Source organism: Vicugna pacos, chromosome 22, assembly GCF_048564905.1.
Source record: "Vicugna pacos chromosome 22, VicPac4, whole genome shotgun sequence".
Lineage (NCBI taxonomy): Eukaryota > Metazoa > Chordata > Mammalia > Artiodactyla > Camelidae > Vicugna > Vicugna pacos.
In genome coordinates this window covers 25,578,023-25,602,086 of record NC_133008.1, presented here as the reverse complement: position 1 = coordinate 25,602,086, position 24,064 = coordinate 25,578,023, and the positions used below count along the sequence as shown (strand labels likewise).

Sequence of the window (24,064 nt, the reverse complement as noted above, 5' to 3'; positions counted from 1 at the left end):
TCCAGTTATATGACAGCCTCCAGCTGTTACCACTTTTAGGATCTGCTTGAGCTTTTAAGACCATGCCCTTCCTGGGGTAATAGGGCCTGGTCTTTTCTTGCCAATGTGGGAGCCCTCCAGAGATCAACCTGTGCACCAGAATACCTCACTGACTGCCAAGTTTTCTCAGATCTGCATAACCATCTGTTATGGACTTCATCCCTTTTGACATCCTAAGGAGATAGTATTCCAGTTTTCCTGGTACCCCTTGGTACCCTAGTGCTTATCCTAGGGATCCTGTCCAAGCTGTAACCATTTGGGATTCTTTGGGAGATAAAAGAACTTTTAGTATCCTTTTGGATGAAGGCAATTAACTGGGAAAAAAAGGCTACAAATTCTAATTCTCATGTTGTGTGAAGAGCTGTGGGGATTTGAGGGATTTGGGGGATGGTCTAGAGAAAAGATGCGACTTTGAGGGATCATCATACACGCTTTTACTGGGTGATACCTTGACAAGTTTGCATTTGAGGGAAGTTCTTCCTAGCAGGAGTCTGTCTAATGGCTACAGGAGGGGTCTCCTGGAGAAGACGGGTTCAAAGAGGGGGTTTCTGTGTGTAGGTGCTATTGTTCAACATCACAAGGTGGCCATTGGGTTAGAGAGCTCTGGAAGGGAAGGGCTGTAGAAAACTTCAAGACCCTTATCTTATCAATAGGTAATAGCTGTCCAGTGAGGTTTTTCAGGGTTTGCAAAGCAGGCAGGTCTAAGTGGCTTAAAATGTGATTGTTTGGACTGTTTTTTAAAGATATTTCTTTTCTGGTTTTGTTTGTTTTTAATAGAGGTACTGGGGATTGAACCTAGGACCTTGTGCATGCTAAGCATGTACTCTACCACTGAGCTATATGTGCCACCCACTCCCCACCCCGGACTATTTTTAAAAACTGAATGTTTGAAAATTTAAGTTTGGTACCGGCAGGCTTTTGCACTGAAGATTCGTAACCTACAATGAAGCTGTAAGCACCCTAGAGGCCAATACACAGGGGCCATCTTTGGCTCATTCATGTAACAAGATCAAAACATTTGTGGGGAAGTGAAAGTGATGTTCCCTCTCTTTATTTCATGCACATTTCAGTGTCTTGGAGGCTAGGGCTCTTTGTAGGAGCACTGAGAAATCCAGGAAAATGTTATTTCCCCACAGTGGGGTACGTAAGGGCTGTCCGATGGAACTTTATGTGATAATGAGAATGTTTTATATCTGCACTGTTCAATATGGTACTAGGCACATGGGTCAGTGAACACTTGAAATGTGCTTAATAGTCACATTAGTGACTACCATGTTGGACCGCACAGAGATGGACTCCGAGGCAGCTGCAGAGATGGTGGGCAGCTGATTAGGAAGATCAGGGCCCTGGCATGAACCCAGAACGAGGGAGAGAGGATAAGCCCCCCCCTCACATGAACTGAACCAGCATTCCTAAGGGGTCTGGTTAGTGTGGTATCAGTGAGACCTCTTAAGGCTCTCAAGTGGACAGTGTTAGTCCTATTTTAAGTTACAGAGGACTCCAGGGCTGCTGTAGAAGGGATTGCAACTGTGAAGGGGCTCACCTCCTACTGAAAGAGTATTTCTAGCATGATAATGAATTAATTCTCCTCTTTTAGAATGTGGGCCATGGAGAGGTGAACATATGTGTGTCTTTGTGCATATATGCATACGTGTGTAAGTAGTAACATGAATCTGAATTAAGTTCTTAAGAAAGAATGATCACAAAGGAATGATAAAAGATCTCAGAATTTCTCTTAGCGCAGTAGTAAAAATCATCATACTAGATAAACCCTCAAATTTGATTTTCCAACCTTGGAAGTTAAACAAGTTGTGTTGCTATCACAGTGACAGTGTATGTAACAGAACTAAAGCGTTACTGATTTAATGAGACAAAATCTTATTTCTCTTTCATGAGAAGCAGCCACTTGGTCAGCTGTCTAGGGGAGTCCTCCATGTATTAGTCAGACTTCTAGACTATTTTGATTTTATAGTATCTTCATCCCATAGTAGTCATATCAAGGGAGGAGTGAAAATGGAGAATAATGTACCAGCTCGTAAACTATTTAGCTAAGAAGTGATACATCATTTCCGCTCATATTTTATTAGCTAGATCAAAAACATATTGCCACCTTTAATTTTAAGGAGGGAAAACAATGCAGTTCTCTTGGGTATACAGTAGGAAAGGTTGACCAGAATATTGTCAATCAGCAGTAAAATCCACGCTAGACATGCACGCAGTGTCAAATCCATGTGGCAAACTGTGAAGCCTATTAGGGAAGAATATGTGCTCAGGGTCAGAGTTCTGGTTTTGAATGCGTTTTGTCACGTGGTCCCTCTGTAACTTTGGGGCAGTATTTGTTGTGTGTATTTTGTCTTGTTAGCTCTTAGAGTCTCAATTTTCCCATCTCTAAAATGGACACAGGAATCATTCCTATTGGGGAGATTACATAAGATAACAGAGAGCAGTTAGCATAGACTTAAGATATAATAAGCAAACAGCTCTATTTTCATACATCTTTTAATCATACTTTATCCAGTAAAAAAAAAGCATTGTTGGTGATACACACGTAAACAACACAGATCCACAATCAAACACGTAGAAATAAATTAAGGTGAACAATCAATAGTTTAAGCATGCTACGCCAATATTTGAGATAACAAAATAGTAAATTTCAAATGGAAGTTCAGAACTCACCAGTATGGAAGTAAGAAAGAAGACCAAAGACATCCTTTCTGGACAGCAGATAGGGCAGAAAGGTCATCACAGAAATTACTAGGTTAGCCATTTAAATGTGTGCTAAAAACTAGGAGAGAGCCAAATGACAGGTCTTCCAGAATTGGGTGAGGAAAAACAAGATGGTTTGAGAAATGCAAGAGTAAGGAATTCAGAATAAAGTATTTTTTTCCACTAGTAGCCAAAAAATTCATCATGGAGCCAGTGGGTCTATCGCAGGCAGGAGGTTGCTTGGCTGAAGAGTCTTCTAAGGGCCCCCTTCACATCCGTGTTCCTTAGACTGTAGACGAAGGGGTTCAGCATGGGGGTGACAACGGTGTACATCACTGAGGCCACTGAGACTTTCTGGGAGGAGTGAGTGACTGCAGAAGTGAAGTAGACCCCCACACTTGTCCCATAAAATAAAGAAACAACTGAGAGGTGAGACCCGCAGGTGGAAAATGCTTTCTGCTTTCCCCCGGATGAGGTCATCTTCCTTATGGATAAAGCAATTCGTGAATAGGAGAAAAGGATCCCAGTGAAGGGGGAAACGCCCAGCACCCCAGTCATGACATAGATCAGTGTGCTGTTCAGGAAGGTGTCAGAGCAGGCCAGCCGGAGAATCTGTGTCAGCTCGCAGAAGAAATGTGGAATTTCTAGATCCCGACAGAGGGTCAGATGCATCATCAGAGAGATATGAAGGAGGGAGGTCGTGACACCAATGAACCAGGTGATAAAAACCAGCAGGGCACAGAGACGCAGGTTCATGATGACTGTGTAGTGCAGGGGGTGACAGATGGCCACAAACCGATCATATGCCATTGCTGTCAGGAGCAGAGTGTCCAGAATAGGAAAGAACATGGTGAAATATACCTGGGTGAGGCAGTGCATGTAGGAGATGGCTTTGTTCTCTGTGTGGATGCTCAGCAGCACCCTGGGGACTGTGGTGGTGCTGAAACAGATGTCCACCAAGGACAAGTTGGAGAGAAAGAAGTACATGGGGGTGTGGAGGTGGGAGTCAGAGATGATGACCAGAATGATCAGCAGGTTCCCAAGCACAGTGACCAGGTACATCGATAGGAAGAGCCAAAATATGAGGGGCTTCAGTTCTGGGTTTTCAGAGAAACCAAGGAGGATGAACTCTAAAATGCCTGTTCTGTTTTCTGCTTCCATGTAGCTGATATATCTATGAAGGAAGATACCAGAACAGGAATTAGCAGCAGATGGGCATCTTCCAAATACTGGGAGTGTCGGCCATGCCTTTCACTATAGTTGTTTCTGAAGTCAGTCTGTCTAAGAGTTGGCTCTCCTTTCACTCAAAAATAGAATCCCAAGAAATAGAGTGGCTTATCCCAGCCTCTCACCTTAGGTATCCATTTCATGACTGCAAAACCAAAATGGAATCCTACAGAATGGAGTCTAGAATTCCCGACCGCTTATCTTAAGCATCCGCTTTATAACAACCCTGTCAGATGGTTAAGGTGCTTCACAACAGGATAAATCGACATGATAGACATAATGTTGATTCCATGGGACTGAAATCCTGCTCCTTTGGGTTCCTGCCAAAGGTGCAGGACTTCCATCTAAAGACTAGGGAGCAGCAGACAAACCCAAATTGAAGGACATTCTACACGATTTCTGTCCTGTACCTGTCAAAAGTGTCAGTGCCATCAAATTCAAAGAAAGTCTAGGAATTGTTCTAGATTAAAGGAGGCTAAAGGGACATGTCCACCAAATTCAATACGTGATCTTTGATGCTCTTTTGCCATAGATGGAATGATTAGGTTAATTGTCAAAATAAGCATCAGTTCTATAAAACTGGTAATGGTATATCAATGTGAATTTCATGATTTTGATACTGAAGATTTAGAAGTAAAGAGATCCCATATACACAGTGCACCTTACTCTCAAGTAGTTCTGAAAATTTTCACACACACATACACACACATACATGCACGCATGCACACACAAAGACAAGGAAGAGATGAAAATGGATAAATAATAAAGTAAAGATGATAAAATGTTAACACTTGGGGGATCCAGTAAAAGACGTACTTAGAAACTATTTATACTGTTCTTTCAACTTTTTTGTAAATCTGAGATGAGGGTAAAATTAAAAGTTAAAAAGAACTTCTGTACAATGCCCAGTAGTACAGGGTAGAGAAAAAGAAGAAAATCCATCCAGAGGTGTAGTCAGAAGAGTCTGGCTTCACAGAACACTGCAGCTGAGGTGACCACTCACAGATGTGATGACCACTCACAGATGTGGAGCCCACAGGCCCTCGGCTGGAACCTCAGCCCGAGGAATTTAGTCTCTAGTGGTCCTGGATGAACGACACCCCAGGTCCCAGGCAGAAGCAGACACATCTGCTCTGAAAGGTGCTTTGATCTGAGGATCTTTGCCTCAGTACTCACAAGGGAAGTTTGTCTGCATTTCTTTCTTTTAACACCCTTTCCAGGTTTGTCCGTACACACTATTCTTCCTAAACTCCCAGTTGTATTAAGGACCACACTAGTCTTTCACTCTCAAAGCTACAACACTTTTGCCTTCTTAGGAGCCCTAAAAGTGCTAGGATTCGTCCCCCAGCCCTGCCTATGCAAGTACTACCCTTCCTGCTGGCATCCTCTATGCCTTAGGTCTCCTGTGATAATTCCTGTCTTTATCTCTCAGGTGAAACATCACTTCCTCAAAGAAGCCTTCCTTCCCACCCTCCCTGCCCACCCAGTCAGTGCAGTCTCCCTAGTCCATGCTTTTATAGCCCTTCTCCCCTGTATTTTTCTTCACTGCACAAATCATAGTTATATTTTTGCATTTACTCATGGAATTAACTGACCTATCCCCCTAACCACTGAATCACAAACCATACAAGATTAGATCACATTATAAAATTTACTTAGCTTTATATCCCAAAGATGCTTTGTTCTCAAAAGAGCACAGAAAGTTGAATGAAGGTTAAAACCAAAAATGATCATATATAACAGAAACTAGAAATCTACAAATTAATCTCACATTGACTGTAGACACAACAGCTTGAAAAGGGAGTGATACGAAGTTATGTGTTTGATAAAATAACATGCTCGATTATGAATTTAGTGACCATCTGAATAGTGCAAAAAAAATTAGTTAGAAAGTCAGGTAACAGTATTCACATCAGTAGATCAATGCAGAAAACAGTATTTTCAACATAAACTAAAATACATTTAATAGAATTGAGCAGTCATTGACGGAAAGGGAACAGTAAAATTTCCACATAGAACAGAAGGATACTGTCGAAAGGTGATACAGAGTAGCTGTTAAAACAAGATTCATCATTAAAGACTTAAAAACCAGCAAACAAACAAAAAAAACAGAAAAGGGAAATTATGCCTGCTGTTATAACTGTTTAACATTGTTTCTAATAATTCAAAAGAAACACCGTAAGACAAGCAATGTAAATGAGATGTAATAGTGGGAAATCAAAAACAGAATAGGTCACTATCAGCTGTGGATATGATTTCCTGCATCAAACACTTAAGAAGGGCAACTTAAATATAATTAGAAGTAGTCACTGTCATCAACTTTCTTATTTATGCAAACAATCATTAGGAAGGATAATCGAAAAAACGATCTGTTCACAATTGCAATAACATAGGTACACCTGGCACAGAGTGGGCATTCAGTGCCTATATGTGGAATCAAAGAGTGTGTACAACCTAGTAGAAACTAAGTGGTGATGGGCCAGGGAGGAGAAGCAGATGCTTTGCTGGAGCAGAGATTCCAGTTACAGGTTGCATGAGAATCACTTAGAGGGCTTGTTCAGACTGTTGGGTCCCCTCCCCTGAGTTCCTGACAGCGTTATTGGGTGGGGCCGGAGAATCTGCATTTTCTGACAGGCTCCTGGGGATCCTGATGCTGCTGCCCCAGGAACCCCACTTCGAGAACTACTATAGTAGAAAAGAACAAGGAAGGTATTAGCAGGTGGATAGGACACTCTTAAGATTATGCTCCAGAGTGCCAATTTCTACTGATGCTGAGAAAGCCACCAGTTTCCAGAATGAGGGTACTGGAGGTGACAGAAAACACCTGTAATGGAATCTAAAAAGACATAGATAGCCAGGGATGTAAATTACAGAAATTTTTTAAAAATGTCATGCGTCATTATCAATCGTGTTACCACCTTCAGGGAGCCACCACCTTTTCAACTCTCCTTTTTATACGTAATACTCACTAGGACAGTGTGACCCACTTGACTGGCATTACTTAAAGAAATATTTGTGCAGCCTCTTTCTCCTCTGACTGTTGGTTGCTGAAGACAGATTCTCCCAAGGAATCGTGGATATGGAACCCGTCACCCACTCATGTCTGTGAGAGGCACAGGTGTGGTCTCTTCCTGGTCAGGCTTCACTGAACTACAGGTGAGGAGGCTAGGGAAGTATTTACGGTTTCTCAAGCCCCACGGGGATGATTTCGCTCGTCATTAAATCAGTTCATCTGATGCTTGACTTGAAGTCATTCAGCTCTGCAGAGCAAGGGGCAGAACAGAACCATAAATGCTAATTCTGTCTCCAGGAAGGTCGCTTTGGAGCCAGATGAGTCTCTCTCCCACCAAGGCCATCTTCCTTCTTGGAGGAGCTTTCATCACTATTGGTTTGGCTTTGAGCAAAGAGCTTTCCCCTCAGGACTGGGTCTCTGATGCAAAGACCCATCTCCCTGTAGCCACAGTACTTAGGATCTCAAAGTAACACGGAAGAAAACAGAGACACATCTATCTTCGGTGAATCCCTTGTGACTGGATAGTGACTGAGTAGGCTCCATGGTGTTGAATATTTGTATGATTGTGAGTCCTGTTTGAAGAGAGGGGGCATCAGCTATGCTAAAGGACACTACAGGGTCAAGTAATGAAGGCTGAACAATAGCCCTTGGATTTAGTGACATGGAAAACACTAGAAAGCAAATTTTGGTAGAGTGATAGGGAGGGGTCTGTTTGCAGTGGGCTTGGGAGTGACATGTCAGTGAGGAAATTGACCTCATAAGTATAAAACATTCTGCCAAGAACTTTGATTATGAAGAGAAAGAGAGAGTAGTCCCATAAGGTGTGTTTTTTCATTTTGGATGTGAGAAAATATTTAAATGGTGAAGGAAATGCTCCTGTTAATTGGAGGAAATGAAATTGGTACTGTATCATTTACCATAAAAACTGGAGTTCTGTGATATGTTTCTAAACTAATGACTCATTTATTTTATAAATTATTCTTTTTCTAAATTGAAGTATAGTTGATTTACAATGTTGTGTTTATTTCTGATGTACAGCATAGTGATAGTTATACATGTAAGTATTCTTTTTTATGTTCTTTTTTCTTAATTCTAAGTAATCTGTCAGTCATCTTTAGTTGAGTACATTAGATCTAAAGCAATAAAATCAAAGAAATATGTGTTATTAACAGAGGTTAGTAAGTAAAAATAATTTCCTGTCACTAAGTATGACATCATTAAATGAAAAGTTTTCTAACACACATGTATCACTTGACAAACATATGTAATCTCAATGGTATAGTCCAACAGCCTTTGGAACTATAAATACAAGACTTAAAAAATTATATAGGGAATGTCTTCATCCCTTTTAGTAAATAGTCTTAGCAGCAAATTCATTATGGCAAGATTCAAAAATGTGTATGCCAATTTGCAGATACTAATTAATATATATAATAGTAGGTAAACAACAAGTTCATACTGTATTCAATATCTTGTAATTTATGGTGAAAAGAATGTGAAAATGAATATACGCATGTTCATGTATGACTGAAACATTATGCTGTACACCCAAAATTGAGATAACATTGTAAACTGACTATAATTCAGTAAATATATATACTGAAAAAGTCTATGCCAAATATTCATATTTTTAGGCTATGAATTGAACTCATTTCTTAATAAATTTGAAAAATCTTTTGAGACATCGAACGTACATCTAAACATTAATTGGACAGGGTTTCTTATACTGCAGGATTCAGTTAAGAAAGGTGATTGCACTTTTTCAAATTTTGAATTATTTTCTGATATTATATGAAAGCTCTTTATTGTTCAGTGGCTTAACTGAAGATATTTCACATCTTAAACTCCTTTTTAGGTTTTGTTAATGATTTTCAAACAAAATTTTCATAACTAAAAAAAATTATCATCAATCAAAAAAATTTTTCTTTATTTTGCGTGCAAGAATCCATATCATTTTATAGCCCACCAAAGTTGGAAGCTCACATCTGTTTAAAAAATGGTTTTAAAACTTCTGTTGGTTGTACACCCATGTTCATAGCAGCATTATTCACAACAGCCAAAAGGTGGAAGGATCCCAAATATCCAACAACATATGAATGGATAAACAAAATGTGGTGTGTACATATGATGGAGTATTATTCAGTCTTAGAAAGTCAGGAACTTCTGACATGTGCTACAACATGGATGAACCTTGAAGACATTACGTTCAGTGAAATAAGGCGCTCACAAAAGGACAGATGTTGTATGATTCCTCTTGTATGAAGCTCCTAGGTTGGCATAGTTCATAGAGACACAAAGTAGAATGGTGGTTGCCAGGGGGCTGGAAGAGGGGGAATGAGGAGTTATTTACTGGATGTAGCATTTTAGTTGGGGAAGATGAAAGAGTTCTGAAGTTGGATGGTGGTGATGGTTGCACAGCCGTCTGAATGTTCCTAATGCCACAGACTGTGCACTAAAAATTGGTTAAAGTGGTAACTTTTATGCCACATGTACATCACAAATATACATGATACATGTATATTTTATTATATATATATGTCTATTTTATTGCAATACAAAAGAAAAAGCAAGTTAAAAGCCCTGAACAGCCAGAGCCCTGATTTTTGACCACACCCATCTCACACTATTTTCCACGTTGGCCACTATGCTTTCACAACACATGCCTGTGACTCCAGTATATTAAATCAGTTCCTGCCTCAGGGCCTTTGCACATGTACTTTCCTCTCCCACAAGTGCCAGGTATGCTTTTTCCTTTAGCCTTTTTGTTGGTTGGTCTTTTCTCAACATTTCCATCTTAGTTCCAGATGTCACCTCCTCTGAGAAGCCCCCAGGCTTGCTCCAGGACAGAGCCCTATTTTTTTAACCATATGCATTGTTATCTGTTTACCTGTTTATCCTTTGTCTCCTTGCATAACCTCACCCACCACTAGAAGGGAATGCTATGAGGGCAGAATCCTCATGTCTTGTGTATGACGCCATCAAACATGGAAGGTGCTCAAAAAGGGTTTAGATGTCGAATGTTAAATGAACAAGGGGGCATCTGCCAGGCTGACTGCACAGCAGACCACAGGATTCTGTAAAGGTCCCGACACCCCCGTCACTCAGTTACTCCTGACCTCAGGCTCACTCTTTCCAGGCACCAGGTCAGGGTACCTTGTGCCTGTCTGGGTCTGGGCCATGGTGAAGATCATTGCCCTGTCACTCAGGTGACTCTTTGGAAAGCTTGCCCTCCCATCTCCCCCACCTCTCCACTGCTTTGATATTTGTTCCAAAGGATGATCCACAGGTGTCCCCAGGGATCTTAAGCAAGACTTGACCAAAGATATTTTTTAATCTTTAGACTTCTAAGGAAACTGGAGACAGAGTGAGATGTTCCCTAGGGAAGCTGGGTACCCTGGAGGCCACACCCAAGAGGAGAATTGCTTTAGGAAGAAAAGGGCCCAGTGAGGGCTGTGGGGTGGGGGTGGAGAACATGGCGGGGGGGGAGGACAGATCCTACATGTGGCTCCAACTCTGCTCCCAGTGGACAGACAGACAGAGCAGATCACTCCCCTGACCCTGGAGGGGGGAGCTCTCCAGAAACACACAGAGCAGCAGCTTATTTAGTGAGATGCAGGGGGGTTCAGCTCCCAATAATCCAATTGCACTCTTTCCCTCTGGTTCACCTGTCCCAGGTCGGGAGGAAATGCCCTAGTGCCACCAGGTATCAGTCTGGCCCTGAGTCCCGGGCTTAGCTCTTGGTCTCTGCCCCTCAGTCCTTATTTGTCCTCCACTGGGGGAAGCAGAGAGAATATAGCCCAGATCTTCAGAAAATCCATTGTGATACCCTTGCATGCTCAGAAACTGCAGTGACGAAGAGGTAAGAAGGAGCCAAAGCTTTTCCTTGCATGCTTTCCGGCACATAGGCAGGGATGCAGGGGAAAGAAAAGCCCACCAAAATCAAGCACAAGGCCCTGGCTCTTGGCAGGGCTCTCCAAGCCCTGCTACACCCTGCGTTCTCTTCCCTCTAGGTCTAGGTGCTGCCCCTCGGTTCTGGGCCATCCCCTCATAGGACCCACCTGAATATTCCCCCCTCCCCATTTTTTTCTTCAAGGGGACATTTCTCCATCTACAGAGCCTCTCCCCTGTGCCTAACACATAGGTAGGTACTGCACAGAAAGAGGTAACTATAACGTATTGCTCTCCTGGGAGGATGCAAAAACCAGAAATGAATACATGTATGCATTGGGGTTCAGTCCAGTTTCTATAAGGCACAGAGGAGAACCATGCTCATCACTGCCTGGGGATGCCAAGGAAGATTTCAGAACAGATTATGTAAGGTGGGGTAGAACTTGCCCAGGTGAGCGAGGACTCCCAATAAGAGGGGCTGGTAAGTGCAAAGATCCAAAGCTATGAAATTGCATAGAATGTTCCTAGAATTATAAGACACTGAGTATCTAATGTCAGAGCATTGTTTTCCAATAGATAAAAATGTGACTGTCTTACAAATATGTAGTGAGCATTATGTTGGAGACTTGTTTATTAATGAGGGAGCCAGGAGAGTAAAGCTTGTTTGCAGAAATTTGAGGAACAGGGATTTCCAGTCAGGAAAGGAATGATGGAATTAGTTTTCCAAGTTGGATGCAAAAATAGAGAAAAATAAAACTATAGCCTTTGGGCTTATCTTTTCGACTAGATGTCCCTAGAGGGCAGTGAGCCATAAACTCTGGGGTAGTTGTTTCAGCTGAACAGGAACAACTTGCATTCCACTGAACAAAAATCACTTGTAATTTCTTAATCTCCTGAGTGAGCAGTAATGCAAAATGAGCTTTTAAGCCATGAAAGGACATGGAGGAAACTTAAAAATGCATATTGCTAAGCCAAAGAAGTCAGTCTTAAGATGTTACAAGATTCCAACCACATGACATTCTAGAAAAGGCATAACTATAGAGACAGTAGAAGGATGAGTAGTCGGAGAGGGGAGAGATGAACAGGTGGAGCACGGGATTTTCAGAGCAGTCTGTATGATACTGCAATGGTGCATAAGTGATATTATGCATCTGGCAAAATTCAAACAGTACAACACCCAGAGTTAACTCTAACGTAAACTATGCACTTTAGTTAATATCAATAATGGTTCATTAATTATAAGAAGTGTATCACAGCATAGCAAAATGTTAAAAAGCAAAACTGGGGGCCAGCAGGGAGAGGGGAAATAAATGGGGACTCTACTTTCTGCTCAATTTTTCTAAACCTAAAACTGCTCTAAAAAATGAAGCCTATAAAAATAGCATCGAATTCTTCCTTTATTTTGGTTTTCATTGATTATATTTACGGAACTTGAGCTTTTTTAAAAGTTTTTATCCAGTGGTATTTAGCCCTTTATTTTTATTTTTCCCTTTTTTTTTACTGTTTTTAAGTTTTCTAATATATTAAGTTACTGCACTTTTATATTTTCTTACAAATTCTCCTTCTCTCAGACTTTAACTTGTCTTTTAATATCATTTGGTATTATTGAAAAACACATGATTTATTATACGTATTTTAAACTACTGATCTAATCCTTTGTGATTTCTTTCACTGCTGTTCGTCCTAGGAAGCTTGCACACTTCATGAAGTCTTATAAACACATCATCTATTCATTTCTAACAGTTTGCGACTTCAGTTTTGCCCGTTACTCTCTTTTCTATTAGGTATTTATTTTGAGGTATTTTTAAAAATGTTTTCTAGTTTTCTTTTTTCCTTTTTTTTAAATTAAAGTATAGTCAGTTTACAATGTTGTGTTAATTTGTGGTGTATCGTATAGTGATTCAGTTGTACTTTCATATTCTTTTTCATCATAGGCTATTACATGGTATTGAATACAGTTCCCTGTGCTATACAGTGGGACCTTGCTGTTTATCTGTTTTGTATACAGTAGTTAGTATCTGCAAATCCTGAACTCCTAATTTATCCCTCCACCTCTCCTCTTTCCATCCAGTAACCATAATTTTGTTTTCTGTGAATCTGTTTCTGTTTTGTAAGTAAGTTCATTTGTGTCATTTTTTTAGATTCCACATATAAGTGATATCATATGGTATTTGTCTTTCTCTTTCTAGCTTACTTCACTTAGTGTGACAATCTCCAGGCCCACCCATGTTGCTGCCCAGTTGTTTTTTATGGCTGAGTAGTATTCCATTTTGTATGTGTATACCACATCTTTCTCTGGTCATCTGCTGATGGACATTTAGGTTCCTTCCATGTCTTGGCTGTTGTAAATAGTGCTGCTGCTGTTTTCTAGTTTTTTAAACACTATTTATCACACCGTTTATCTTTTATGGATTAACTTGTGATGCATCTATTTTACGAACTAAATTCTTATACTGGCTAATGCCTGTTTCTTGACTGTACAGTTTGTCCCATTGATACTTCTGTATTTATGTCCATCACACTGTTTTAGAAGTTGCCTGTCCTCATTCATCACCTTTTACAAACTCTCTTAGATTTCCAACCAAGTTAATATTCCTTAAGTTTGACCAGTTAATACTCCTAATCACTTTCCTTGATTGGATGAATCATAAAGATCTTAATGAGAATTATTACCTCTGAGGAGTCAAAGGCAGCAACATTGCCACAACGCTCAACACTGCAGGAAAGCAGAGCCTATGCTTCTTACCTTTCTAGGCTTATTTCTAACCCCGTGCCTGGCATACAGTGGGCACTCAAATGATTGCAGAATAAATGAAAGATGAGGAGATGTAGAGAATCATTTAGCTGTCCACAAATAGGTGTCCAAAAAGAGAAATGATCTTCAGAGAGAGGAACTAAAACCATGTAAGTTATAAAAAGACGCATTTCAACTCAGAGGGAAAGTTTTCTTAAATGTATGTGAAATTGAGGACAACTGTCTCTGAGTTTAGAAATTCCCTCCGTGGCAGAGACCTAATGTTTAAACAGAAACTAAGGCTTATTATTATTTTTCTATGGAGTGAAATAAAAGGTAGAAGGCTCTCATTCTCATGTTTGAAAGACTTCATGATAAATGGTCTGTTTGCTCTTAAAGGATTTTATGATAGGGAACTGCCTCTACTATACCCTGAAATTTTCTCCTGTCATTCATTCAACAAATATTTATAAAGCATCTATTATGTACCAAGTACTGTGCCAAATGCTTAAGTTTGAAATGAAAATGAACAGAAAAGGCGCAGCCCTCTCAACCATTAGAAACTTAAAGGACTACAACACAAACAAGCAAGGCACAATTAGAATGTATGGTGGGGACTCTGATTTGGTCGTTGGGATTGGGGTGTATTATGCTACACTGATCATTTCGACACGGGTAGAGTGATAAATTGGGAGAGTAATGGAGAAGCTACTATATAATAATGGAGATATTATCTATAAAGCCTTTGCATGGTATCCTTCTCTGAGTCAAATAAGACAGAGAATGGTCTGTTTCAAGATATTGTTATAAGACAAGTGGCATCATAAAACATCATTAAATTCTACAACACCCAATGATCCCCCTCTTCTCTCTACATTTCCCTGGGACTTGAAGAGATCACAATTGCAAGGTAGAAAGGAGATGTTGGCAAGGCTGGTTCTTTGTCAGGAATTATACAGCAAAGGAACAGCCATGAGTCAGGGAAGATGTAAGAGACCCCTGCATGGTGTGGGACATTCATTTTAAAGAGGTGTTCCAGTCAGTGGTCAATCAACAGTTTTATATTCATTTTTCAAAAAACAGGGCCTGAACACAAATTGACAGTGATGGAAGTGGGACAGTGGCTGTCTTCGGATTTATTAGGTGTTATGTGATCAAGAGGAGCCCAAGGGAACAAAGAGGAGGGGGGACTGGAGATGTTCTACATCTTGACCTAGAGGATAGTTACCTGGACACACACATGGAAAATTCATTGAGTTGGACCTTTTGGATTTGTGCATTTCAGTCTATGTATTATTTTCAAAACAAATAAAGAAAAAATACAAAATAGGTGTTCCAGGTAGCTGTGGTAGAAGCAGGGAAGTCGGGGTCAATGAAAGAAAATAGAACTCTTAGATAAAGCATGACTTCACGAGTGAATGAGTTTCACATGTACGGTACGTTCCTATTTTGTCATTGTTTTAACATTCTTGCCTCTTTCCAGGCAATTTCCATAAGTTATATGGAAACAGGGAACCAAACAGCTGTTTCAAAATTCATCCTTCTGGGACTTTCGGAAGATGTTAACCTGCAGCCCCTCCTCTTTGGGCTGTTCCTGTACATGTACCTAGTGTGTGTTATAGGGAACCTGCTCATCATCCTGGCCATCATCTCAGACTCCCACCTCCACACCCCCATGTACTTCTTCCTCTCCAACCTGTCCTTCACGGACATCTGTTTCACCTCCACCACAGTCCTCAAGATGTTAGCGAACATCCAGACGCAGAGCAAAGCCATCACGTATGAAGGCTGCCTTACTCAGATGTATTTTTTCATGATCTTTGCAGGACTAGATAATCTGTTACTGACAGTGATGGCCTATGACCGGTTCGTGGCCATCTGTCATCCCCTACGCTACACAGTCATCATGAACCCTCGCCTTTGTGGTCTCCTGCTTCTGCTTTCTTGGTTAATCTGCTTGACATATTCTTTGTTGCAAAGTTTGATGGTTTTGAGGGTGTCCTTCTGCAAAGAGACAGAAATCCCTCACTTTTTCTGTGAGCTTGCTCAGATTCTCAAACTTGCTTGCTCTGACACCCCTGTCAATGACATCTTGCTGTATTTTGTAACTGGCCTGCTGGGTGTTATTCCCTTGACTGGGATCCTTCTTTCTTATTCTAGAATTATCTCCTCCATAACGGGCATTTCATCTACTAGGGGGAAGTATAAAGCCTTTTCCACCTGTGGGTCTCACCTCTCAGTTGTCTCCTTGTTCTATGGTGCAGGCCTTGGGGTCTACCTCACTTCTGGAACAGCCCATCCCTCCAGAAAGGGTTCAGTAGCCTCGGTGATGTACACGGTAGTCACCCCCATGCTGAACCCCTTCATCTACAGCCTGAGGAACAGGGACATGAAGGGGGCTCTGAGGAGACTTTGCACTAGAGGAACTTATTCTCAGTGAGATAATGGAAGTTAAGGGCAGGCAACAGAAATCCCAAGTGCTGATAAGTGGTATTTCTCAATATGTAATCTGAAGACACAGAAAAGAAACATTATTCTTAATATACTAGAAAAAAACATTCCTGAACCAAAGACAAACTTGAAGCAGCACACCAAAATGCTTACCATCCACCAAAGAAAAAGAATGGCCTACCAATAATTATACTTCTCTTGAAAATAAACTATTTCAAGGATATAGACTCCTATAAGCATCAAGGGAGGAGAAAGTAAGTCAAAGAATGTAGATGGGGAGAAGAGAAGACAAGAGTGACAACAAAAAAGTTTACACATTGGCTTATCTTTACCCCTCCAGTTATGTCCTAACTGCTAGCACCATACCTGCTGGACCATGCTTTTCCCTGATCTTAGTCTGAAAACTGTTATCTGGACTGTCTCATACCAACCTCCCTCACCCCATTAGATTTTACTTACTGAGTCTTGCTTTGGTGTTGGCCACTGACCTACACTGAGGGTTTTAAGAAACTTATTTAGGAAACTCATTGTAGTGTCTTCTGGTCTTTCTTTGTTGATCCATTTGATCTGAAATAAAGGTCCAAAGCAATCTACTTGCTGTCTTCCTTGGCTGACCCATGCTTCCCCCGATCATCACATGCCTGGCTTCTTCTCTCATGTTAGACTCCAAATAAAAACTGTCAGCTCTTCAGACAGCCCTACCCTATCCTGAAGAGTTCTGGTGGAGATTAAATGTTACACGCAAGGGAGCCCAGAACAGTGGCATGAGTACTCAATGATTGTTAGCTATCAGAAGATCCCTGAGGGCCATCTGGGTCTGTGTTCACCATGTGAAGATGCAAAGAGATCTGTTATCAGTAGAACAGTTGGAAAAACTGGCTAGAGAAGGTTGATCAAGCTATGGGTTTAGGTAAGACTAAGTGAGTCCCCAGAGCTAACAAGGCAGTCATGTAGGAGAGGGGGGCCTATCCAAGGCTCAGCCCTCCGGATAGCCCCAGGAGCACCACATACTGGAGGTCAGATCTGTAGGGTCCAGGAGAGAACTTTCCTGGATCTAAAGACTAAGGATTGGACCAGAAAATGTTCCCAAATGAAGACTCCCTACAACAGGAAGCTGGGAGGGCAAAGCATCCTTTATACTAGTCCAGATCCATGGGAAGATTCTCTTGAAATGAGAGCAAAAAATTAAAACCTATCCTGAGATGACCTGAGGAATGCTGAACCCTCTTGGTGAATACCACATTTGGAGGCAGGCAGATTCCAATGTCTGAATCCTTTAGTCTCTGTTTCTAAGGAGCCTCAGATTCTTTATTTGTATGTAATTTTGGGGGTGATTACAGAAAACTAGTGTTAAGTAATACACACATTTTCAAAAAGCAGTGAACATCGTATTTATGAACACAGGATTTATTTGTGCCCCCACCTTGTGCCAAAAAGAGGTATACCTGGTATACCTATTGGCAGGATCCTGCACCCCTAATAGTTCTGCCCAATTGCATTCTTCTCCAGCAGGTGTCTGAGGCTGAGATACAAACTGATTGCTACCGGGGGAAAAAAAGTCACTTTATTCAGTGCACTGTCTTAGCTTCCAACCATTCTATGGAACCTCTGGCCCTGGTGACCTAAGGCAATAGAATAAGATGAAGCCAAGACAGGACTTAATTCCACTGAGCCTGGAGCAGTACCTGATTGTGCCGCATCTCTCAATTAGTTCCAGATACGGAAATTATTACTCTATCCCAGGGTTTTTCAACCTGGGTACTGTTTAACATTTGGGCCAGATAACTCTTGGTTGAGGGGTGCTTCCTGTGCATTATAAGATGTTTAGTAGCATCTATGGCCTTATCCACTAGATTCTATTAACTTCTTCCACTCTCACATCCCATTCAAAATAATAAAAAATGTCTCCAGACATTGCCAGATGTCCCTTAGGGACAAAATCACTCCTGAATATGAACCACTCACCTACTATGACTCAAAAACAAACAAACAAAAAACAAAGGAAAATGCAAAAATGGAGGAGGGGAGGAGTGAGGGGAAGACCCTAGTCCAAAACAGAATGGACCTAAAATACCAGATGCTAAGATAGAGATGAGAGAGTGAAAGAAACCTAATTACCCACCCACCCTCCAAAAAAGAAAAAATGCAGTTTGTTTTACATCAGTTATAAAGCTATTCCCTCTCACTTAGAATTCTTGCAACATAAATACTGGTCCTGTGGTGACTGCAAAACATAGGGACCCTTTCTTCCCTTTCCTGTATCCATGCCCCTCTGTAACTCCGAGTGCCCTTCAACCCTGGGCTCACTTGTGAGATTTCACTGGGCAGTGGGAGGCAAGCAAACACAACACATTCAGGGACTTGAAAAGCACCTGCACAGGGGAACTTGTGCTCTTCTGGGACCCTCTAGCATCATGTGTACAGGCCCTATCTAGAAGTAGACCAGGGTTTAGAGCAAATCACCGACTGGCAGCCAATTGCAGACATGTAAGTAAGCCCGCTAAGCACAGCCCAAATTGTCAGCCAATAGAACTGTAAACTGTGAACAGTGGTTGTTTTAAACCACTGTGTTTTGGGTAGTTCATTAAGCAGCAAGCATAAACAGGCCCCCTTCATTCCATTCTAAGTAGGGCAGAAACATAACCTTTCTAGACTGCAAATCTCATCAGACGTCAATTAACATTTAAATTGAGGTTTATTATATCAATGTGTTACATAATCTGTCCCATGTTACCCCTCCAGCTTTATCTCCCACTTCACAGAGTGTCCTGTTACCTGTCAGAGAATGTGATACATATATGTTTCTGTGTCTTTGCACTCAGGATTGTCGTGCTTATTCAAATTTGATCCTAAACAGTATAGATAAGCCTTCTACACTTAGTTTGCATCACCTCTTCCATATGGCTTTCCTTGAACTCCGAAAGTTCAGTATCCCTTCTGGGGCTCTGTGAATGGATTAACTGGCCATTACTAGCTATCTTACTGTTTATACCCTTCTCTCCTCCTAGACCTTTACTCCTTTAAGGACTATACCATGTCTTACTGTTTTCTTCCCAAAGCCTAATCCAGTGTAAGTCACTTAATTGATATTCACTGGTTCCCTAGAGAGGGAAAAAATCCTGAGTGGATTGGAGTTACCCAGACATTACACAAGACAGCTGGTTCCTACTGGAGAGGCCCCAAGAATTGAAAGCCATGGTGAGACATTAGAAGTCCCCTCCAGGGAGATGTGTAAAGTATTATGTCTGTCCCAGGCACTGGCAGAAAAGTGCAATGAGATGCAAGAGTTCTAGGCCACTTAACACGGAGTTGGGAATTCAGTTTCCTTCTGCCCTTAATTGACACGGTGAAGGGAGCGGGCATGGAGGAAGCAGTGGTGTTGGATTCCCAGGGCTCCTAATTAAAGAAAACAGTCCTATCTTACTCAATGCTGAAAGTGTTCTCCCCTTGGGCCTACCCTCCCCTCTAGGGTACTTCCTTCTGCCCCACCACAAATCTAGGCAAGAGCGAGTCAGTAATTGCTATTTCTTCACTAATGAGCTTAGGAAAACTTTTGACCTGCAGAACATTCAACACCTTCACTCACAGATGTGCAGTTGCCCTCACCGAGCCCCCAAAGACCTGCATGGAGCACTGCAAATGGAAAGGGTGCAGAGATTTCAGGAGATAAATGGAAAGTGGAAGCCCCATGACCATGCACCCCTGCCATAAGGGAACATAAGCCCAGCTGATCCACCAGTAGAAGCCAGTGTGAAAGGCACTGCAGTTAAGAGGAGGTGAAATGAGGTTGCACAGAAAGTAAGCACTGGATAAATGGTCTCAGTTTCCAGCTGATAAAGTTGACTTATTTCACTGCGTCGTCTCAGGTGAATGACTACCTCACAGTAGTGTTTGGAAGACTAGCTAATCTATGTATTGAAGTACTCAAATCTGCCATCTTCTTTGGTAAGGTAGAGAAACTACTTTTTTTTTTAATTATCAGAAATATTAAGTCAGAAGAACTGTTAAAGGCCCAAGGCTAGAACTTGTCTTTAGGCAGTTTTATTTATTGATTTAGATTCTCAAGGAGTAATTGGGTAGTTTGTTTGTTTTTAATCAGCTTTTATTCTGAATTCAGAAAAGTAACAATGAGCTAAAGACAAATATAAAGGAACTCATGTAACTTAAACTGATGGGAAAGAAGGATTTTTCTTCGGCTCCTGTATAACAAAGGACTACAGTTACAAGAATTGCTAGTCTTAGCCCCTATTTAACAAGTCTCTAGAAGAACCCAAAGAAAACAGAGGAGACAAAAATAGGGATTCTAGAGGATACTTCAGCCATTGACACAATAGCTACAGCAACCAGCAAACGCAGGCTAACTTCTAGCTAGAAAAACATAAAGCACATTAAAGGACTACTGTTGTTCACTTTACCCAACAAAAACTAAGATTTCAATAAAAAAAAGAAATTGCAGGGCATATTAAAAGGCAAGAAAAAAAGTCTAATAAAACAAGAAAGCAAGCATCAGAACCAGACTTAGTTATGGCAGAGATTTTGGAATTACCAGACTAGGGATTTTAAATAAGTATGGTTAGTATGGTAAATGTTCTAATGGGAAAGGGGAACATGCAAGAACAAATGAGTAATGTAAGTGGAGTTGGAAACTCTAAGAATCAAAAAGAAATGCTAAAAATCAAAAGCACTCCAACAGAAATGAAGAATGCCATCAAAGGATGGGCTCAGTAGACTGGACATGGTTGAACAAAGAATCAGTGAGTTTGAAAATACATCAGTGAAACTTCCAAAACTGAAATGCAAAGAGAAAAAAAAAGAATAAAAGGACAAACAATACCAAGAACTGTCGGAAAATTTACTAAAGGTGTAACATACATGTAATGGGAATACCAGGAGAATGAGAAAGGAAGAGAATATTTGAAGTAAAATTGATGAGAATTTTCCAAAATTAATGATAAAGACACCAAATCACAGATCCAGGAAACTAAGAGATCATCAAACAGGATCAATACTAAAACAAAACCTACATCGAGGCACATTATATTCAAACTGCAGGAAAATAAACATACAATATATCTAGACTTCACTAGTAAAAACAAGGTTCTTGTACCTAGATATTTAAAAACCTCATTAATTCCTGAGTGAAAGGAAAATACAAACAAATTACAGAATTTTGAAGAAATAATAATAAAACTACTTATTAGAATCTATGGAATGCATTCAAAGCAGCAATTAGAGAAAAATCCACTGTACAAAACGTCTGTCAATAAAATGAAAGATTAAGAATAAATTACTAGTTAAGGAAAAAAATCCTAGAAAAATAACAATGAAAGAAAGCATAAGGAAGAAGTGTAGATAGAAGCAGAAATTAATAAGGAAAACAGAAAAGTACTAAACCTACTTAGTCAAAATTCCGTTTTAAAAAAAAAATCGCTAGCTCATTCGATCCAGGAAAAAAGAAAGCAAATATACAAAAAATAAGAAGTGATAATCACTGAAATCAAAATGTTTTCACATGACCACTTTCCTGACCTCTATGCTAGACGAACAATTTCCTAGGAAAATATAGATTATCAATGTTGATTTCATTCAGATTGAAAAGCTTGAAACAGACCAATTTCCATGAAAGAAATAAAGTTCCTAAGGAAACATACCATTCAACCCAGATGATTTCACAAGGAGTTCTACCAAGTCTTCCAAAACTATGTAGCCCTAATCCTGTACAAATTGTTACAGAGCACTGAAAAGGAAGGAAAAATTCCTAATTCCTCTTTTGAAGCAACCATACTACTACTACTCAAACCAGACAGTACTAAGAAACCATAGACAAATTATCATGAAAACCAGTGTGCACGGAAGGTGGGCAGAATAGCTCAAGTTGTAGACCGCATGCTTAGCATGCACAAGGTCCTAGGTTTAATCCCCAGTACCTCCTCTAAAAGTAAATAAATAAACCTAATTACTCCCCCCCCCAAAAAAGCCAATGCAAAATTCTAAACAAAATACTAGCAAACAGAATCCAATAGCACATAAAGAAAATAATACACAATGGCCAATAAAATTCATTCTAGGAATGCAAGATTCATTGAGCATCAAGGAGTTTATTATATGTATTTATCATATACTACATTAATAAATCAGAAGGGGAAAAATCATGTTCCTCCTCATAGATAACTCAGAGAAACTTTGACAAAATTCAATACCCATTCGTGATAAAATATTCAAGAACACAGGATACCTTTTCAATATGATAAAATATACAGTTGACCCTTAAACATGATTTAATTGTGCAAGTCCACTTATACATGAATTTATTTTAATAAATACATACTGCAGTACTACACAATCCACATCCAAGTTGAATTCTCAGGTGTGGAATCCTGAATACAGAGGTCAAGTTATACATTGATTTTCAACTGTGCTGAGGGTCAGTGTCCCTAACTCCAATGTTGTTCAAGGGTCACTGTATACCTTAGTTCCCAAAGACATTTATCTCAACTAATGGAAAAACAATAGAGGGCATTACCTTGAGAACAAGGCAAGAATGGCTTCTATCATTGCACTAGAGGTATTAACCAATGCAGTTAGACAAGCAAAAACAATTAGAGGCATAAGAACCAATAAGTAAGGAAAGCTTACTTAATTTGCAGATGATACAGTAGTATGCCTGGAAAACCCCAGAAAATAAGTAATAAACTAAAAAATAATTCAGTAGAGTAGTAAGTTATAAAATTAAGACACAAAATTAGTAGCTTTCATCTACAGAAAATGGGAAAAGAAGATATATGATAGAGAAAATCTCATTTACAATTTAAGACTAAATACTTAGGGAAAACTTAACAAGAATGTAGAAAACTTGTACAAAGAAAATCCTTAAGCATCCCTGACAAAAGACTAAAGACTAAATAAACTTGAACAAATGGAAGGACATTCCCTGCTCTTAGATAAGATGACTGACTGTTATAGAGATGTTAGTTCTCCCCGAGTTAACTTACATATTCAAGACAATGCCAATAAAAATAGCAACAAGCTAATTTTATGAAATTGGGACAAGGTGACAGAAAAGTGTGTGTGTGTGTGTATATATATGTCACACTCTCCCCATCACCAACACACACACAAGAATACCTAGGAAAACACTGAGAAAGAAAACCCATGAGGGGGAACTAGACGTTGAAACTTATTATGAAGCCTCATTCGTAATTTAAACACTGTGGTCTGGTGTGTGAAGAAACAGACCAGTAGAATAGAATACAGTCCAAAATTAGAAAAAAATACATATAGAATTTAATATAGACAAAGGTGACATCTCAAACTCCTTGGGTAAGGACATATTTTTAAAATAAATGATGCCAGGTCAATATGGAAAAACTAAAACTTAACCCTGCTCTTTGGTCTTGGCCGCAGAAGAGAGATGAGGGAGGGGCGTCATCATTTGGAAAGTGTCAGAGTAAGACACACATGTTGTACCGCTGCTGCGGCTGTAGGGCCTGTACCACCTTCAGAAGCCGACCTGGGGCAAATGTGGCCGCCCTGCCGAGTGAAAGAGGTGTAACTGGAGTGCTAAAGCTAAAAGGTGAACTACCACCGGGACCAGTCGAGTGAGGCACCTAAAAATCGTATACCGCAGATTCAGGCACAGATTCCGTGAAGGAACACCACGTAAATCTAAGAGGGCAGCTGTGGCAGCATCTAGTTAATCTTAAGGATTTCAAAGATTAGTCATGCAATAAATGTTATAGTTTATAAACAAAAAACCTTAATCCTATTGGACATAATAACAAAAAATCAATTCAGGTGTTGATCTAAGTGTGTACACGGAAACAATAAAACCTGCAGAAGAAAATGTGGAATGTCTTGCCTTCAGGGTAGGTAAATACTTCCTACTCAAGAACAGTAGAATGATGTCCATAAAGATTAGATGACACTGAAATTAAGAACTCATTTCTTCAGAAGGCATCAATTAAAACATTGAAGAGCCAAGCCATAGGGTGGGAAAAAATTATCCA

General features: G+C 40.2%; 3 protein-coding genes and 1 pseudogene across 4 annotated transcripts in view; 3 read left to right on the top strand and 1 right to left on the bottom strand.

Moving 5' to 3' along the window:
- Positions 1–24,064, top strand: part of LOC116285083 (uncharacterized) — a 75,952-nt gene that overhangs the window by 10,833 nt on the left and 41,055 nt on the right. The gene's annotated exons all lie outside the window — the stretch shown is intronic.
- LOC102535249 (olfactory receptor 7D2-like) lies at positions 2,965–3,924 on the bottom strand. The gene has a single exon (XM_006206475.3). The coding sequence runs from the start codon at positions 3,904–3,906 to the stop codon at positions 2,965–2,967; it is 942 nt and encodes a 313-aa protein (XP_006206537.1). The 5' UTR covers positions 3,907–3,924.
- LOC102534998 (olfactory receptor 7D4-like) lies at positions 15,109–16,047 on the top strand. Its single transcript, XM_006206474.4, has one exon. The coding sequence runs from the start codon at positions 15,109–15,111 to the stop codon at positions 16,045–16,047; it is 939 nt and encodes a 312-aa protein (XP_006206536.4).
- Positions 22,779–23,755, top strand: LOC116285103 (large ribosomal subunit protein eL37 pseudogene; annotated as a pseudogene).

Coding starts and splice junctions, on each gene's coding strand:
- LOC102535249 (XM_006206475.3), bottom strand. CDS start 3,906: ATGGAAGCAGAAAACAGAACAGGCATTTTAGAGTTCATCCTCCTTGGT.
- LOC102534998 (XM_006206474.4), top strand. CDS start 15,109: ATGGAAACAGGGAACCAAACAGCTGTTTCAAAATTCATCCTTCTGGGA.